We start from the raw sequence: 16,876 nt of genomic DNA on the forward strand, positions 1-16,876 counted from the left end.
TTTTATTGTTCTAATATTCTGGTAGCAGAAAATATCCAATGAGGCAGCTTTACCCCAAAATATATCTTATTTATAAAATTTATTTAGAATAATAAATTTATTTAGAATAATACACAAATTTTTTTATTTGCAGTCTTACTCATAGCTCCTAATCTAGGAGTCACGGCCAAGGTTTCTTACACTGAAGGGATTCCAGAAATACTGTAAAGGTTTTTTTGGCTCTGGATAACAATAAGAAATTTAAGAGCAGAGGATAAAGACTTGGATTAATAAATTGTTGATCTGCTGTGGAAATAGACTGAAAGGAGATTTTAGTGAAGTGGGTATCAGATATTTCTCCCAGGTAACAAATGACAGGATGAGAGGAAACAGCCTCAAGTTGCACCAGTGGAGATTTAGGATATTTGGAAAAATTTCTTCATGTAAAGGGCGGTCAGGCATTGGAAAAGGCTGCCCAAGGAAGTGGTGGAGACACCATCCATGGAAGAGATAAAAAATGTGTGGATGTGGCACTTGAGAACGTGGTTTAGTAGTGTACAGGGTGCTGGCTGATGGTTGGATTTGATGATTTTAAGGATCTTGTCCAACCTTAACAATTCCATGATTTGATGATTCCATGGAAGCAGTCCAAGGTCATCTTCTGCAGCCACTGCCACGAGCTGACCTGATAATAGCACAGTTTGCAGTGTGGCTAAATATGAGAATTATTTTCCTTTTTTTCTTCTTAAAGCTAAGGGATTATAGGGAGCTGTCAGCTTCTCTGTTTCTGTTTCACAGGGTTCTGTAGAGGAGCTGGATAATGTCATCCTTTTAAAGAAAAAAAAACATACACAGGACAAAAAGACTTCAAATATGCCTTACAGAAAAAAACAAAAACCAAAACCCCAAAAACAAACAAAAACCACCTCAGAACCAAAGCAAATAAATAAAAAAAACCAAACAACTCCCTCATGATACTTCAAGTTCTGATCTTAACTAGGTGCTGTGGGAGCCACCAGATTTGTAATTATTAAACAGCCACTAGAACTGGAGTAATTCAATCACAATGGTTTGGGTTGAAGGGGTTCTTAAAGACCACCCAGTTCCAAGCCCCTGCCATGGGACAGAACCTTCCACTATCCCAGGTTGCTCCAAGCCCCATCCAGCCTGGCCTTGGACACTTCCAGGGCTGGGTCAGGAAGGAATATTCCCCTGAGTTTTTTGATCAGGGGCTTTTGAGCTGGTTTGGAACATTGTGACACCTCACAGGGATTTCCACATTAATTTCTGATTTAGAGACCAAGGACGCGAGGCCGAGTGCCTTTGGTTTCTCCATTCCTCCTCTGCCTAGGCCATGGTGTCACATTTTCTGTATGAAAATTCTGACACATTCAGCATTGTTCAGTGGAATATTGGGTGGGACAGAGGAATCCTTCTGGGGGCTCATCCCAGTGAAATTTATGTCCTGTGGGAAAGAACTTTGGTAGGGGAACACAAGGAAATTGGCTGTGGGCCCAGTGGCAAATTTCTCCCCCATCCCACCCTTCCATGAAACCATGGTTTGGGTTGGGAGGGACCTTAAAGATCACCCAATTCCAACCCCCTGCTACAGGCAGGGACACCTTCCACCAAGCCAAGCTGCTCCAATCCCCATCCAACACAAGTTTCTCCTTCAAGAGATGATTCCTGCATTTCAGGCCTTCTTCCGGAGCAGTGCAGCAGCGTTGTGAAGGGGGAAAGTGCTCATTAATTCTCCACCACAAGCTCTGGACTTGAAAGGCAGGATGCAAACCCAGGAGGCTGATGATGGTGGGAAGTGCTGAGCTCCCTCTCTGGTGGGATGGCCTGGCCTTGTGATGAGAATCATTAGAGCTCAGCGTCAGCTGCACTTCTGGTGCCTGAAAAGATTATCTCCAGATAATCTTTGGGGTATTTAGCCAGCCATATGCTTTATTTCAATGGTAATATCTATTTCTTTGTGTGTTTGAACATTGTTTATGTTAATTAAGGCTTCAGACTAGAGGCTGCATATGGAGTGTTTCTTCTTTTTCTTTTTTTTTTTTTTTCTGGGCCTAATTTGCAGATAGAAAGTAACCTTTTCCCCCGAAAATGCTGCAATTCAGTTTGCTGTGCTCATGAATTCACAGCTGGGCAAAGGGCTTGCTTGTCACCTCCTTATATATTTTCCTGTTCCTCTCTCCCACACATACATAGAAAGGAAATCCCAAATATTCCTAATTTCCAACAGACCACGAATCTTTTCTTAACTCGCTGTTATCTTAGTTCTGCTTCTGTCAGTTCGGAAGGAAATCACCCCAAACACCTTGAATTAGGGGTCTCTGAAAAATAAAATAAAATTAATATTCCTGCTCTGGTTTCATTTTCCTTGCACCAAGCAACGGGATCAAGAGTATGCTTTTTCTTCCTTTTCCACATTTTCCATTTTCATTGGGGTTTTTTGTTTGTTTTTGTTTTTGTTTTTGTTTTTTTTAAGAGCTAATTTAATAATAGCTGCTACGATGATTATTGATCCTTTCAGACTGACAGAATATTGTTCTGTTCAGTGCCAGGCCTGTGCTCCTGGGGTAGAGCTGAGAAAAAGGTCATCAGTGCCAAGCAAAACTTGTAAGGAAAATGAGTAATCTGAGTACTTTAGCAGGAAGCTTTATAGTGTTTTTGTTTTTAATTTCTGTAAAGAAACCAGGAAACTCAGCTAAGGGATGTGTGGATGTATTTATTCACTGCTAATTCCAAATATCAGAGCTCTGTGAGTGCCTTCTTATAGGTCTGTATCCATTCACATCTCCCTTGTATGCCTCAGTTTCCTTCTCAAATAATGGATTGGGTTGGAAGGGACCTTCAAAATCATCTCATTCCATGGGCAGGGACACCTTCCACTGTCCCAGGTTGCTCCAAGACCCATCCAACCTGGCCTTGGATAATTCCAGGGATGGAGCAGCAGCCACAGCTTCTCTGGGCACCCTGTGCCAGGGCCTTACCACCCTCATGGGGAAGAATTTCTTCCTTCTATTTAATCTGAATCTTTCCTCTTTCAGTTTTAAATCATTCCCTTTGCCCTGTCACTCCATTCCCTCATCCAAATTCCCTCTCCAGCTCTCCTGGAGCCCTTGGAAGGGGCTCTGAGGTCTCCCTGGAGCTTTCTCTTCTCCAGGCTGGACATTCCCAGTTCTCCCAGCCTGGCTTCAGAGCAGAGGGGCTCCGGCCCCTGGAACATCTCCATGGCCTCGTCTGGACTTATTCCAACATCTTTCTTGTGCTGAGGATCCCAGAACTGAATTCAGCACTCCAGGCTGGCTCTCACCAGAGCAGAAGGGGACAATGCTCTCCTTTGGCCTGCCCACACCATGGGGATCCAGCCCAGGACACATTTGGCTTTCTTGGCTTTGAGCTAAATAAGATTGATGACATTTGATTTCATTAAATGAATGTAGGAAAATTGCTGGGCCATCCTTTATTTCAATGGAACTTCAGATTTCATTTCAGGCTGCATGGATTTACCGAACTTGTGGTACATTTCAAATTCAGAGGCTCAGAAGTGCAGGATTTTTCCAGGAGGTTTGGTTTTGCTCCAATAAGCCTACGCTGCCTTGCTGGATGTGTGAGATGTCTCTCAGGATTTTCAGTGGTGTAACTGAGAGCTCAGCCTGTCTTTGAACGAGTGGATTGATCACAGAAAGGGAAAATTATCTCTTGGATAACAGAATGACCCCTGTGAAAGAGTTTTGCTGGTTTTATTTAGTTCTTAGGAAGGTCTCAACTAAGCAAAGAGTGATCACTGCTTTGGTACTGAGAGTTTCCAAAACATTCCAAGCAGCTGCAGTGTTAAAGATTGATTTAAACCCATATTTAGCTTACTGTTTAATGAATTTCAGCATTTACCTCTCTGGCATGAGATCCTTTGTAACTGTTTTAGCAGCCAATCAAAGATTTATTTTATTTTATTTTTAATCAGCCTATTTTTTTCCAAAGCTGCAAACCTTTTCATGTCCCTTTCTCTTAGGAACCATCCACTCTTTAATTCAGCCCCGAGGTCCTGCACAAACAGTGACTCTGACATACTTTTTGCAGAAATATGATTGCAGGGTTTTTTTTTTTTTGTGTCCCGGGCTATTGTGCAGAGCCAAAGTATCTGAAAGGCGCTTTGGGGCAGCCTTTGGCTGGAAATGAAAATTGCTTTTGGGAATCCCACAAAAAGGATTATCTTTGACTTCATCTCTGGTTTGTTCTCCAAATTAATAATCAATCTGCCAGCTGGACCCGTGCCAAGCACTCGCCTGGTTGGAGAAGGGTAAATGGCCCACGTGAAACAAGAATAGTCAGAGAACCACGGAGTTGGTTGGGATGGAAAAAACTTCTGAAGATTCCTTGTATATTTCAGATCTTAAACATCTACCCCATTTCAAAAACTCTGTCTGCTCCGTGGCTCTTCCCGCAACAAAAGCTCCCCATTTGTGCAAATTCCTGTTCAGAGCAGCATTTCTGTTTGAGAAAGTCCTTAAGCATGTGCTTAGCTCCTGTTTAAATCTACAAGACAGTGCTTAATTGCTTTTCCCCATCAAGTGCTCAAACGATGTTCAGACTCATGTTGTAACATATGGTGAGACATTTTCCTGTGCAGCATCCTTGGAATTACACTGGAGATAAATCTGACCACAGACGTTAGAGACAGAACCAACTTGTCAGGTTCCCTGCTCACCCTCCCCATGCAATGTTTTTTACGCCAGTCTGGTTTGGGGATTTCTACAATTCCTTTTTGACTGGGTTGTAATCACTCTGACTACCTTCTCCTCTAATATTCTGCCCACGTTTTCCCTTTAGTAGAGTTTCCTCTTTCTTGCCTCCACTCTGGAGACTGCCTGGAAATAATTCTGCTCCCTTATTAGCGTACCTGGATTCAATATTTGTGAAGAACTCAAATTCTGCTCTTTTTCTTTGCCTCTGAGCTTTGAGCATGGATTTCCCAGCACAAACCCAGTGTATTTTTTGGCAGAATCAAAGGCTTTTCTGCTACTTTACAAATGAAATCTGAACCTACAGGCAGGCACACATGAACACACAAATGTTTCTCCTCTTATGGACCTGTTCATTAATAGCCTATTGTCTTCCAGAGCTTTTCATCAGGCCCACAGTGAATGAATTTTGCATTCAAATGTGAAACATGCCCTTTTTTAATCTATCTGCTTTGTAATTTGAATTGCCGCCAGTGAAATAATCTTTAGATGGCAAAATCCAGTGATTGAATTTTGAAACCTGAGTTTAAGGATTTCAAACCTGCACTGAACTATGAGGTGTTTGGTAATACTTGATGGTTGAACCAAACACTGTCTGGGCAGGTATCTGCAACCTTCAAGACCCAAACTCCCTCAGATGTGTTTCCCTGGATCTTGGAGAAATCCCATTAGACCTTTCTTAGTGGTATTGAGTGATGCTGGACAGGCTCAAACCGTCACAAACCATGAATGGGACAACCCAAAATCACAAAGAATTATTGTGAGTCCTCACCTTAACAACAAATCCAACTCTGGGACTTCCAGCATCAGAAGGATGTGGGGGTGATGGATGAGTCTAGAGGAGACCATGGAAATGCTCCCAGGGCTGGAGCCCCAGTGCCTGAAGGGGCTCCAGGAGAGGTGGAGAGGGACTTGGGACAAGGGAATGGAGCGACAGGACAAGGGAGAATGATTTAAAACTGAAAGAGAGGAGATTCAGACCAGATACAAGGATGAAATTCACTCCTGTGAGAGTGGTTAGGCCCTGGCACAGGTTGTCCAGAGAAGCTGCCCCATTCCTGGAATTATCCAAGGCCAGGCTGGATGGGGCTTGGAGCACCCTGGGATAGAGGAAGGTGTCCCTTCCCATGGCAGGGGGCTGGAACGAGGTGATCTTTAAGATCCCTTCCAACCCAAACCATTCCAGGATTCTACATCCACACTGGGAATCAGTGAGAAAAGGCTCATGGCTCTTCTGCCACCTCCTCCTACCTCCAAACAGGTTTTCCCAACCCATCTCCAAGCTCCATCCCCAAAGGGTGCAGTGGTGTTCGTATCCAAAGGGTTGCAGGGCAACGAGAAGAGGTAATTAGGGAGATTTGCAACGAGGAAGGAAAGGATGAAAGAAAAGTTTTTCTTCTGAGGATATTAAAACCAGAGGAATGAACATGGTCTTTGGAGCATTTGAGTGGTTTAATGACTGGTAATGACTAATTAATTAATAATCACTGGTAGTAATGAAGGCCGGATTTTCATTTCCCATTAAAAGATGTAGCTGGACTTATTCTAAGGTGATTTACACCAAGTTCCTGACTCAGCACATCCACATCACCCATCCTTTATGTGATTTATAGCAGCTTTTAAAGCAAGAACTGGATGGCTTTGATCCAGTTGCTTTCTTTGAGTCCAACAGGATAAATAAGCAGGCACCAGACCAGGTCTTTGAAGAGCAAAAGGTGGTTATTTTAATTTTTAATTTTTTTCTTGCCTCAATATCGCTGTGCACTTTCTGTGTGCATCTAGAAATGGATTTCAGGCTGTGCCAAGTGTGGCTTTGGCCCTGGATAGATTTTATCCTGATATTGCATTCAGTGCTGTTCTGTCAGCTTTTCTGCCTTGGGAGTGTGAGACCAAGCACAGCATCAGGGGAGTGTTATTTGTTTTCTGATACTTTCCCTGGGGTTTCCTGTTCTTGTTGGTTTTCTGATTTATTTTCCTTTCTTTTTTTTTTTTTTTTTTTTTTTTTTTCTTTTTGGATGAGGTTACTTCTGTTGATGTATGGCCCAGATCTGTCCTAGTCTACTTTGAAAGCTGGTAAATGAGTAAAGCTGGGCTTTGGGATTGGAAGTGATGTGAGGGCAAATGTATTCCCACACTTGAAGAGAGTTCAGGTTCCTTGGGGCAGGGGGTGTCTGTGTGTTGCAATGTACACAAATTTGATGCTCCAAAAATGGGAGATTTAAGCATTTCTGTTTGTTGGGAAAGGCTGCTGAAACAGAAAAAAGCTGAGAGTAGAGTTAGGGATGAAAGGAACAGGCTGGAAGACCTGGGATTGTTTAGTCTGGAGAAGAGAAGGGTCCAGGGAGATCTCAGAGCCTCTTTCAGTGCCCAAAGGAGCTCCAAGGAGAGCTGGAGAGGGACTTGGGGCAAGAGCTGGAGTGACAGGACAAAGGGAATGGCTTTAAACTGCCAGAGAGAAGGATGAGATGGGATACTGGGGAGAAATTCTTCCCTGTGAGAGCAGAGGGGTGCTGGCACAAGTTCTCCAGAGAGATTGTGGGTGCCCCATCCCTGGAAGAGTCCAAGGCCAGGTTGGGTGGGACATTGAGCAGTCTGGTCTAGTGGAGGCTGTCCCTGCCTATGGCAGGAGGTTGGAAAAAGATGATCTTTAAGGTCCCTTCCAAAACCATCCTATGATTCCAAAATTCTATAATTAGGAGCCTTTAAAAGCAGTTTTCTAGATTTCATCAAACCCATAAATGAAAAAGATAAACAGAACACTAAAAAACCCTCAGCTAACAAAAAACCCCACCACAAGCCAAATGCACCAATATCTATTAAAAAAAAACCCCACAAACAGTCTGTTATAGAGGGAAAGTAAAAGCTGCTGTGGAAACTTGGACAAAGGATAAATTGACAGCAAGCAATGCAAATTAAAACCTTGAAAAATACAAGAGGGAAAAAAAAAAGAAAAAGTGTAGGAATTTTATTCTTCAGACCAGCAAAGATGAATAAAAAGCAAAATTCAGAGTCTACTAAACCCATAATAAATCCTGATGGTATTGTTTTGTCACTAGCTCGAAATGACAGATTTATTTAAAATAATGCAGGAATTTCAATAAACGCCTGTATTCTGTAATTGGAAGAGAGCCTGGTTCCTTAATCCACATCCCAGCCTAATGAAATACTTTTCATTACACCAGCAGCTGGAAAACCTGCTATACATCATCCAGCAGAGTGAGATGTGTGCAAGAGTAACAAGACAGAGCAATTTGGAATGCGAGGGTTTTAAAAGAGCAGGTTTAGACAAATTTGGGATCACTGCTCTTTAGGAAAAGAAAGGTGGATGAGTTCCCCAAATCTGGAGAGAGGAGCATGTGTGTGTAAGCACAGCAGCCTCACATCTGTCTTAGGCACAATATCCATCTGAAACGGGATCCAAAAATTTAGGGATTGTGGGTAATATTATGATTATAATTGAATAATAGCACACTCATTAAAACAGAGGCATTAATAGCAATCAACTTATGGAAAATAGATTTTTGTCAAGCTAAATTAATACTTTCTAGGAGAATACAGAACTGGTTGTTGGAGTCTGGGAATTTGTCATTATTTGTACACATCATAAATAAGGCATTTTTCTCGGTGACAGTGGATAAACAGAACAACTCAATAATGCAGATCTTGGAAATATGAGCAGGACGTAGAGGGGAAAATACAGAATTAAGATTTCCCATGAGACTGGCCTTGGATCTCTTGGTCGCTTCCAAAAAGGGTGTTGAGGGATGTCAGAAAGTGCATGAAAGAGAGCAAAGAACAACACCAGGGTCTGAAAGCCTCCAAGAGATGATGTGACAGCTCTGAGAAAATCATGTGAAGAGCTGCTGATCCAGAGAAGACAGATTTATGTTCCATGAGATGGATGGATGGAGAACCACGGGATCACAGAATGGTTTGGGTTGGAAGGGACCTTAAGGATTATTTAGTTCCAGCCCCTTGCCATGGGCAGGGACACCTTCCACTATCCCAGCTTGCTCCAAACCCCCTCCAGCCTGGCCTTGAGCACTCCCAGGGATGGGACCTTCAGACATTTAGTAGAGTCCAGACATTTAGAAAGCTCTGAATGAACACCAGGGCAAAAAAAACCCCAAGGTTCTGTGTATTGCCTACAATTTCAACAGTAAAATTATTTGGGGTTTTTTTATTATTTTATTTTTTTAACTATGAACAGTGCTGTGACCCAAATCAGAAATAATTCAGGGAGGCACGTGTCACATGTTGAACAGGATGTGAGTGGACACTGAGAGCAGGATGTGCTGGTGCTCTGTCACCCAGGCCATGGTGGCACAGGGACGTGGAGGAGGCTCGGAATGGTTGTGTGAGGAGCAGGTCAGAGCCTGCACCGGGTTGAGACCTGCAAAGAACTTGTCTGTGACTCAGGGCAGGTCTCTGGAGCCAGCAGCACAGAGCTGTCCAGGCCATCTGTGGTGCACCCAAGGCTGCTGAGCAGCTTGGCTCCATCTGGAGCTGCCGTGGGCTCGCTGCTGGCATTGCTGCCGAGGTTCCCTCCTCTGAGGATGGTCAGCTGGGGAGATGGGACATCTTTCCCCATGTCCCTTCAGTGAAGGCAGATGGCCCTTTTGCTCTGCCTCCACATCCTGTCTCAGGCTCCTGTGAAGCCCGGGCTATGCACAGGGATGCTGACCTTCTCCCCATCTCTACTGAATTTGTGGACTTGCTCTCTGCATCTGCTCTCCCTGAGTGACCGTATCCCAGGAGATAGGACTGGACAAAACACAGAAGCAATGGGTGGAAAATGACAGCAGTTTTTTGGGTCCCCACTGTCCCAGCACATGAGGCAGAGCAGCAGATTCCCCTTTTCTCTGGCTTAGCCCCTTGCGCTCACACAGAGATGGGGCTGCAGTCATTTTTCCTGATGGTAATGAAACCACCCCACCTGTGGGATGAAAACCATGGAGACCTCCCCATCTATGGCCCCTTCCCCATTCTGCTGCTTTTCCCCAGGCTGCAAGGATGCCAGGAGAAAGCAGCGATCTGTCCCTTTGATGTCTTCAGGTCCCTCTGGCCATGAGCAAGGAACATCCCTGCCATGCCCAGAGCTCTGGGAATGTGGGGAAGGGCTCAGGAAGGTCCTGGCCTGGCCTTTGGAGAAGGAAGAAGGGAGGGGGGAAGCTGTGAATTGGCATTCCTGTGGCTGGGGGAGGTCTATACCCATTTATATGGGGTGTGGAGCGGGGGGTTGGGGGTGTATGGGGTAAGAGATGGGGCTATGGGGGGACTGAGGTGTATTTTGGGTCTATAGTGTTATATCCATAAACGGGGTATATGGGACAGGGCTGTAGGGATGGGGAGGTGTGTTCAGGTTGCGTAAGGACAGGGCTGTATGATTATTTATCCATGTGTCCCACGTGTGGATCAATATGGTGGGTGCCACAGGGCTTTAGGGATGTGCATGCACATGCTGGGTGGGAAGTTGTGCATAGGTATATGGGATACATGAGGCAGAGCTGTGGGGTTAAGGGTGCGCCTGTGGAACAAGTGGGATAGGGCTAGAGGTTTAAGGAAATGTATATGGCATATGTGGGACTGGGCTTAGGGCTAAGAAAGTGTGCATGGGGTAAGTGGGAAAGGGCTATAGGGTTTAGAAGGTGTATATGGGGTATGTGGGGCAGGGTTGTAGGGTAGACAGGTATATTGGGGATATGTAGGGCAGGGATACAGGGTCAGGAAGGTGTATATGGGATATGTGGAACAGAGCTATAGGGTTAGGAAGGTTTATATGGACATGAGGGACAGGGCTACAGGGTTAAGGAGGTGTATATGGGATATGTGGAACAGAGCTATAGGGTTAGGAAGGTTTGTATGAGACAGGTGGGACAGGGCTACAGGGTTAGGGAGGTGTATATGGGATATGTGGGACAGGGCTACAGGGTTAAGGAGGTGTGTATGGGATATGTGGGGCAGGACTCTAGGGTTCTGCATCCATGGGGTGGCTGTGTGGGATGAGGCAGTGCAGTTATGCGAGCACACGTGGGATAGGTGGGCTGTAGGGTTAGGGGGGGTGTATATGGGATATGTGGGGCAGGGCTATAGGGTTAGGGCGATCATGAGAGCGGGCAGCCCGGGGGCTGCAGGGAGCCGTTCACATGTGTGGGGTTGATGGAGGGGTCACGGTGGGGCGGGAGAACCGCGGACGGACCAGTACCAGGACCAGGATGGAGACGCAGGTCCGCTGGGAGCTTGGTGGGATGGGGGCGGCGGGGGGCGCGGTGCCCGCTCCCCGCCCGCCCTGACGGCCGCTCTCCCTCTCTCCCCGCTCCGCCGCCCCGTCCCTCCCTCCCTGCTCTCCTCCCTCCAGCAGAGCCTCCGCCTCCGCCTCTCCGCCCGGCGCCTGGTCCTGGCGCGGCTGCCGAACGGTCCCGCTCGACGCCTCCCGGACCAAGTGCCTGTGTGACCGGCTCTCCGCCTTCGCCATCTTAGCCCAGCTCAGCCCCGACATGGTGAGTCCCGCCGGCGGCACCGCGGAGGGAGGAGCGGAGGGGCCGGGGAGGCGTGGGGACACACGGGGGACAGGGCGGAATGAAGCGGGAGGGAAGGGGACGCGCCCGGGATGCGGCGGAGCATCCCCGGCGCGCCGCTCTCGGGTACCGCGGAGGCGCGGCGGGGACAGCCCCGAGCGCTGCCGCTGCTGCTGCAGTCCGGTGTCACCGGGACCGTGGCGACACAGCGTGAGGCTTTGCATAACCCTCCCCCTTCCTTCCCCGCCGTCCTTCCTCTCCCCTTCCCCCCGACCCTGACCGCAGCTTCTGGGGACACACGCGCGGACATCGGGGATGCTGCTCCCCTCGTCCTCCCCATGCATCCTTCCATCCCTGCGCCGTGCCTCGGGACGTGAATCCCGCTCAGTGTGGGGAGCCGCCGGCCCCCGCAGGCGGGTTCACTCCCGTGGGCTCCCCACGCACGGAATCTTTCGCACGTGGCTTCTTTTGGGGGGGCGGAATCGCCCCGCTCCGCCTCCCTCCCCGCCTGGCTCCATCCCCGCCTCGGCGCGTCCTTCCCGCTACCCCACGCAGTTTTGGGGGTGTGTGTTTGTGGCGGGGTTCCCACTCTGGAATTGGGGAGCGTGGAGGGGAGGAGTTGTGAAGTTTTGGCCGCTTGTCGGGGACACGAAGTCGGTGCCGCGTCTCGGACGGAGCGTCCGGAAAAAAAAAAAAAAGTGCGAGATTCCTAGAAATTATCGCTGAGCGGCTGCACCCTGAGTCAGAGCACGGGGAGGGTGCCAGGGCACTAAAGACGGCGCTGGGGTGGTCAAAAGAGGCTTCGCAGGCTCCTCTCTTCCACCTTGTGCTTTTGAATTTGTTTTTCTTTCCTTCTTTCTTTCTTTCTTTTTTTTTTTTTTTTTTTTTTTTTTTTTTTTTTTTTTTTTTTCTTTTAAGTAGTTCATCCCTTTTTGGACAGTTCCCAGGTTCACAGAGCGAAGCCACCCCCTCCTCCACCTAAAGCTTCTCCATCTGCCTGGGCACTGGGAGTTATCGGGCCCTTGCAATTATTTACTAATTATGGCTTGCTTGTTAAATGCTGGCTTAATTCGGCAAAAGGGGAGGGGGAAAGGAAGAAAGGAAGGGTGAGCGTGGTAGAGGGAGAGGGGGGATCACATTTTCCAAGATGAAGGTTTGGTTTATTATTAGAAACACTAATGTATTTGGTCCACTAGTTACCATGGAAACAACATCTGCACTGAAGTGGTTTTAAAGACACAGTGTTGGTTGTGTTTGCCTGGGCCCCAAGCAGGCCCAGCCACCACAGGGCTGGGAAATGGGCTCTGGGCTCTTGGGCACAGCAGCTTTTGGGGTCCTCTGGACAGAAGCACCAACTCTGTGCACTCGGGTAGAGATATTCTGGCTGAAGGATGCTCAGAGGTAGGACTGGCAGTGTGTTCCCGCTTGGAAGGGCTCTGGAAGCAGCTGGTTGCATCAATCCTGGCATCCCTGCACCTGTCTTCTCCCATGGGCTGTTGTTTCGTTGTCCTGCCACCATAAACCAAGCGGGCAGGGAAGCAGCTGCTGGGCTGTTGCTCTCCAGGAGAGCTTCCAGCCTTCTGGAGGTGGACAGGGTGATCTCAGGTGAGCCAGGTGGGATTTGTCACCTGCCCTGGGAGCTTGCAGGACTGTGTCCTGCCAGCAGCAAGGCTTCACCCTTCACCCCAAGCTTCAGCAGCTTTAGAGTCTGGCTCCAGAGGTTGTGATGGATGAGTGAGCCTTTCCCTGCATGGGAAGGACTCTGAGATATCCTGACAAAGTTTTGGGAGGTTGCGTGGCTGGGGGAAACAAACTGGGATTTCTGCTGCAGGGAGGCTTCTAAGGCAAAGCCTGGAATGAAGCAAGCCCAGATGTGCAGCTGAGCTGCTGGTGAAGGTCCTCTGCTGATCCATCTTGTGGAAGTGGGCAGAGGATCAGGCAGTGTGGGAAAAGCAAAGCGAATCTTTGCCTTGGCTGAAGCAGACGTTTCTCTTACATAGATTTTATGTTCACACACTGTTTGATATTATTTAATTAATCAGCCTGGGGAACAAATGGTTAATCTGATGTGGCCAGATGCTGCTGCTCCATCAGCTCCAGGTGTTTCGGTGTTATCTGGATAACACAGGGTGGGTGTCAGCCCTTTATCATCCCTCCAAGTATTTTTGCATTTGAGAGTGGGCTTGGCTGCAGGAGGATACAGCTCCTTCCCCCAGGCATGTTTTATTATATCTGCAACTAAACTCACAGATGCTCCTTTGGGGTTTAGGCCTAAAATTGCTTCTGTTGCCCTCTTTCCAACTCCTGTGGCTGCTGGTTGGGTTGTGTTTTCCCAGCTCATTTTTTCCCAGCCTTGAGTCCACTCATGAGCATCAGGATGAGTCCTTTGGCTGTGCTGGGGGGAGAACTGGGGCTTGGATATCTCCTGAATCCCCTGACTGAGCCAGTCCAAGGGTTTGATGATGATGGGGAGCACCACCATGGCTGAACCACTGGGATCCATCTCCTGCCTCTGCCTGCCCTGTGAGCCTGCATGGCTGTGCTCATCCGGCTCCTCATTCCCTCACTTACCTCCCCAAATCTCATTTTGAACAAGCCCACGTTGCCTCCCGTCCCCAGAGGTGGCATCTCGTCATCGTTGGTGTCTGCGGTGGTGACATTTATGGTGCAGTTTTTCATGTGCCTTTGGAGCTCTCAGGACAAGAAGCTCCGTCCGCCTGTGTCATTAATATTATTTATTGCTATAAATCTCCCTTCTGGAGCCTTTGGCCCTGGCAGCTTGAGATATTTGTAACCCTGGTATGGGCACAGCTCCTTTTCAGTGAAAAAAGGCTTTTGGGACGAGTGTTGCTGCTGATTCGGACTGGCCAAGGACAGTTTGCCTGGGCTGGGACCTGAGAGTTGCTGGTGTAGTGGGGAAAGGAAGCAGTTTTCCTTGATTTCAGTGAAGCTGGAGGCTGAAAGTGCTGTGTTTTGAGTCAATTTGGGAGACAGACATCCCTAAACTGTGATGGAGCTGTTCGGATCCAGCTCAAAAGCTGGAGTTCAGATTTGTGTTTGATTTCCCCTGCTACTTTCACTCGACAGAGGCAGCCTCATGCACTGCTTTGGCACAACTGCTGTTTGACCATGGCGAGAGATTAAAACTTCTTAAATTGAGGAACACAGACAAGCATTTTGGGACTGTCTTTTTGTTTTAGCTTTATACCCTGCCTGTCTTGGAAGGGCAGTGCCTGTGGTGCTACACCTGCACAGCAGCAGTGCTAACAGAGAATGAGGGCAAAAGGAAACCACAGAGCTGCATGTGAGGCTTGTGGTGGTGGTTTTTTCAATAAATTTTGGCAAGTTTTGGAGGAGGGGAGGAAGTAGAGCAGGAGCCTGAGGATGAACAGCAAAGCCTTTCACTCTTCGGTTGTCTCATCTTGAGTTTGGCTCATGTTGTCTTTGCTGCCTTCCACCTTGTGCTTGGCCTTTCTAAAGTCAATCAAGCTTTAAAGCTTGGTTAAGCACAGCTTGGATGGGGTTTTGGGAAAGCTGGTCTGGTGGAAGGTGTCTCTGTCCAGCCAGGGGGTTGGAATTGGATGATCTTTAAAGTCCCTTCCAACCCAAGCTGATGGTTCTGTGATTTATGCAGCCCTTAGGGCTGGAGAAAAACTTGACAAATACATCTCTGTTTTCTCTCCCCTTCCTTACTGGTCCTGCCTGCAGAAAACTGATCAGAGAGAGAGGCATCTGAGCTCTCCTCTCATTCCTAGGCTTCATGAAGATTTGGAGCTGGTGGCAAGAACTTGTAGGGGTGCTGAGTGTGTTATGTCTGCACTGAATTTTTGGGAGATCTCACATCCGTGTTGGTGTTTTCTGACAGGTAAAACTAGCAGCTGTTGAGTTTTGTGAGGGTTTTTGTAGCAGAGCTGGCCTGGGTGAGTGCTGGCCAGGCAGTGAGGTGACTTGTGAGATGAGAGGAAATAGCCTCAAGTTATGCCAGGGGGGTTTAGGTTGGAAATTAGGAAAAAATTTTTTTAAGGAAAGGGATTGTCAAGCATTGGAATAGGCTGCCCAAGGAAGTGGTAGAGTCACCATCCCTGGAAGTGTTCAAGAAATATGTGGATGTGGCACTTGGGTGCTGGGTTGATGGTTGGACTTTATGATCTCAGAGATATTTTCCAGCCTTAATGATTCCAGGATTTATATCCCACGATGTTGCAAGAGGCTTTGTTCAGTGTTATCTCCAGTTTGCAAGAATGGGAAGCACCTTTCCTCAGGTGCTTCCTACCCATGGGGATAAAGCTCCTCTCTAAACTCTAAACATTTCTTTTTTTGTCCCTCAAAACCTCCCATTTTTGGGATGGAAGGGACCTTCAAAGATCTTGTTGTGTCCTGAGGATCTTCCCCCTGAAAAGATTGTCCTGTGCTGCAGGAGCTCTCTGTACTTCATGGACAGTGCACACACAAGGTGGGTTATTTTAAGCTCCTAAAATTCTCTAGGGCCTCTCTTCCACAGGGAGGAGATCCAGGTTTCCCAGCAGAAAAAAAGAAAAAAAAGAAAAAAAAAAAAGTTGATGTGATGAATCAAATATTTTGTAAGAGTGTAGCAATTTTGACAACATTTTGATGGAAAATTATAGCGGTTTTATTTAGATAAGACTGGAGAACTTCATTTGGAGGTGAACATTTTAACATTTATATTCTTCCATCATTTATCACGTGAAATTTGGAGTCTGGATGAGAACAAAGCCTTTTGCATACCTTGAGAACTGACAGTTCTCATGTTCACAACAGTTTCCAGGCTTGGTTAATATTGGTTCTGCTTTTTCTGCAACTTTAACTCTTTAATTCAAAAATTGGACTTCTCTGAGGAAGGGAAGTTTTCCGTTTTGGCAGGCTTTGACACATCAAACTCTGGTCAGGTTGAACAGGGGCTTAGGGAGAAGTTTGGTGTATTTGGGTGTGTTGTTGAGGCTACAGCCAGAGCTTTTCTGTGCCTGTCAGTGAAATTGTGACCTTCAGCTGAACAATTCCTTGCTTTCTGTTTCCCTTTCTCCAGCTGCAGAACCCTTGCAGGTGACATCCGAGGCTCTGTGCATCCACATTTGCACAGTGCCCCCAGCCTGAAGGGTGCTTCAGGAAGCACCAAGTGCTGTCATTTCCCTGACAGAGCATTAGGAGCCTCCTCTTGCCCATTTAGCAGGAGCTGTGCCAGGGTGAACATTGCTGAGCCACAAACATTTGGGCTTTTGTGGTCCAAATCCTCTGCGAGCTCCCGCGCTCGCGGTGCTGGCACCTCTTCCTGCAATCACCCCGTCCTCTCCAGGATGCTGCTGTGTGTAGAGTGTCTCTTAGGAGCTGATTGTGCCTCTTGAGTTGAAAATGTTGCCTAAGATTTCCTGGGGATTTGTTCTCTTGCCACTGAACTCTCCCTAGGTGCAGAGATGCCAAGGTGGGAGTGGCAAAGGGCCATTCCAGCTGGACTCCTGCTCATCCCAGGAGAGCTCTGTGCTGGGATTGGGGAAGGATGTGGTCTAAGTGCTGCTGGGGATTTCTGGGCTTTGCCCATCTCCTGCTCCACACGAGGAGCAGCTGCTGTGTTTTCTCTGGGGTGCTTTTCCCTGAGGTCCGTGGCAGCCTGTA

General features: G+C 47.5%; 1 protein-coding gene across 9 annotated transcripts in view; it reads left to right on the top strand.

Moving 5' to 3' along the window:
* The window catches only part of ADGRB1 (adhesion G protein-coupled receptor B1), a 280,607-nt gene that overhangs the window by 183,238 nt on the left and 80,493 nt on the right, over positions 1-16,876 (top strand). For 7 of the 9 annotated variants that reach the window (XM_038127279.1, XM_038127283.1, XM_038127286.1 and 4 more), the window contains one exon: positions 11,089-11,230. In XM_038127279.1, the coding sequence (XP_037983207.1) occupies positions 11,089-11,230 (142 nt within the window). The remainder of the gene's footprint in view (positions 1-11,088; positions 11,231-16,876) is intronic. The other 2 variants (XM_038127278.1, XM_038127285.1) reach the window with 1 other exon arrangement.

This window comes from Motacilla alba, chromosome 2, assembly GCF_015832195.1.
Source record: "Motacilla alba alba isolate MOTALB_02 chromosome 2, Motacilla_alba_V1.0_pri, whole genome shotgun sequence".
Classification (NCBI taxonomy): Eukaryota; Metazoa; Chordata; class Aves; order Passeriformes; family Motacillidae; genus Motacilla; species Motacilla alba.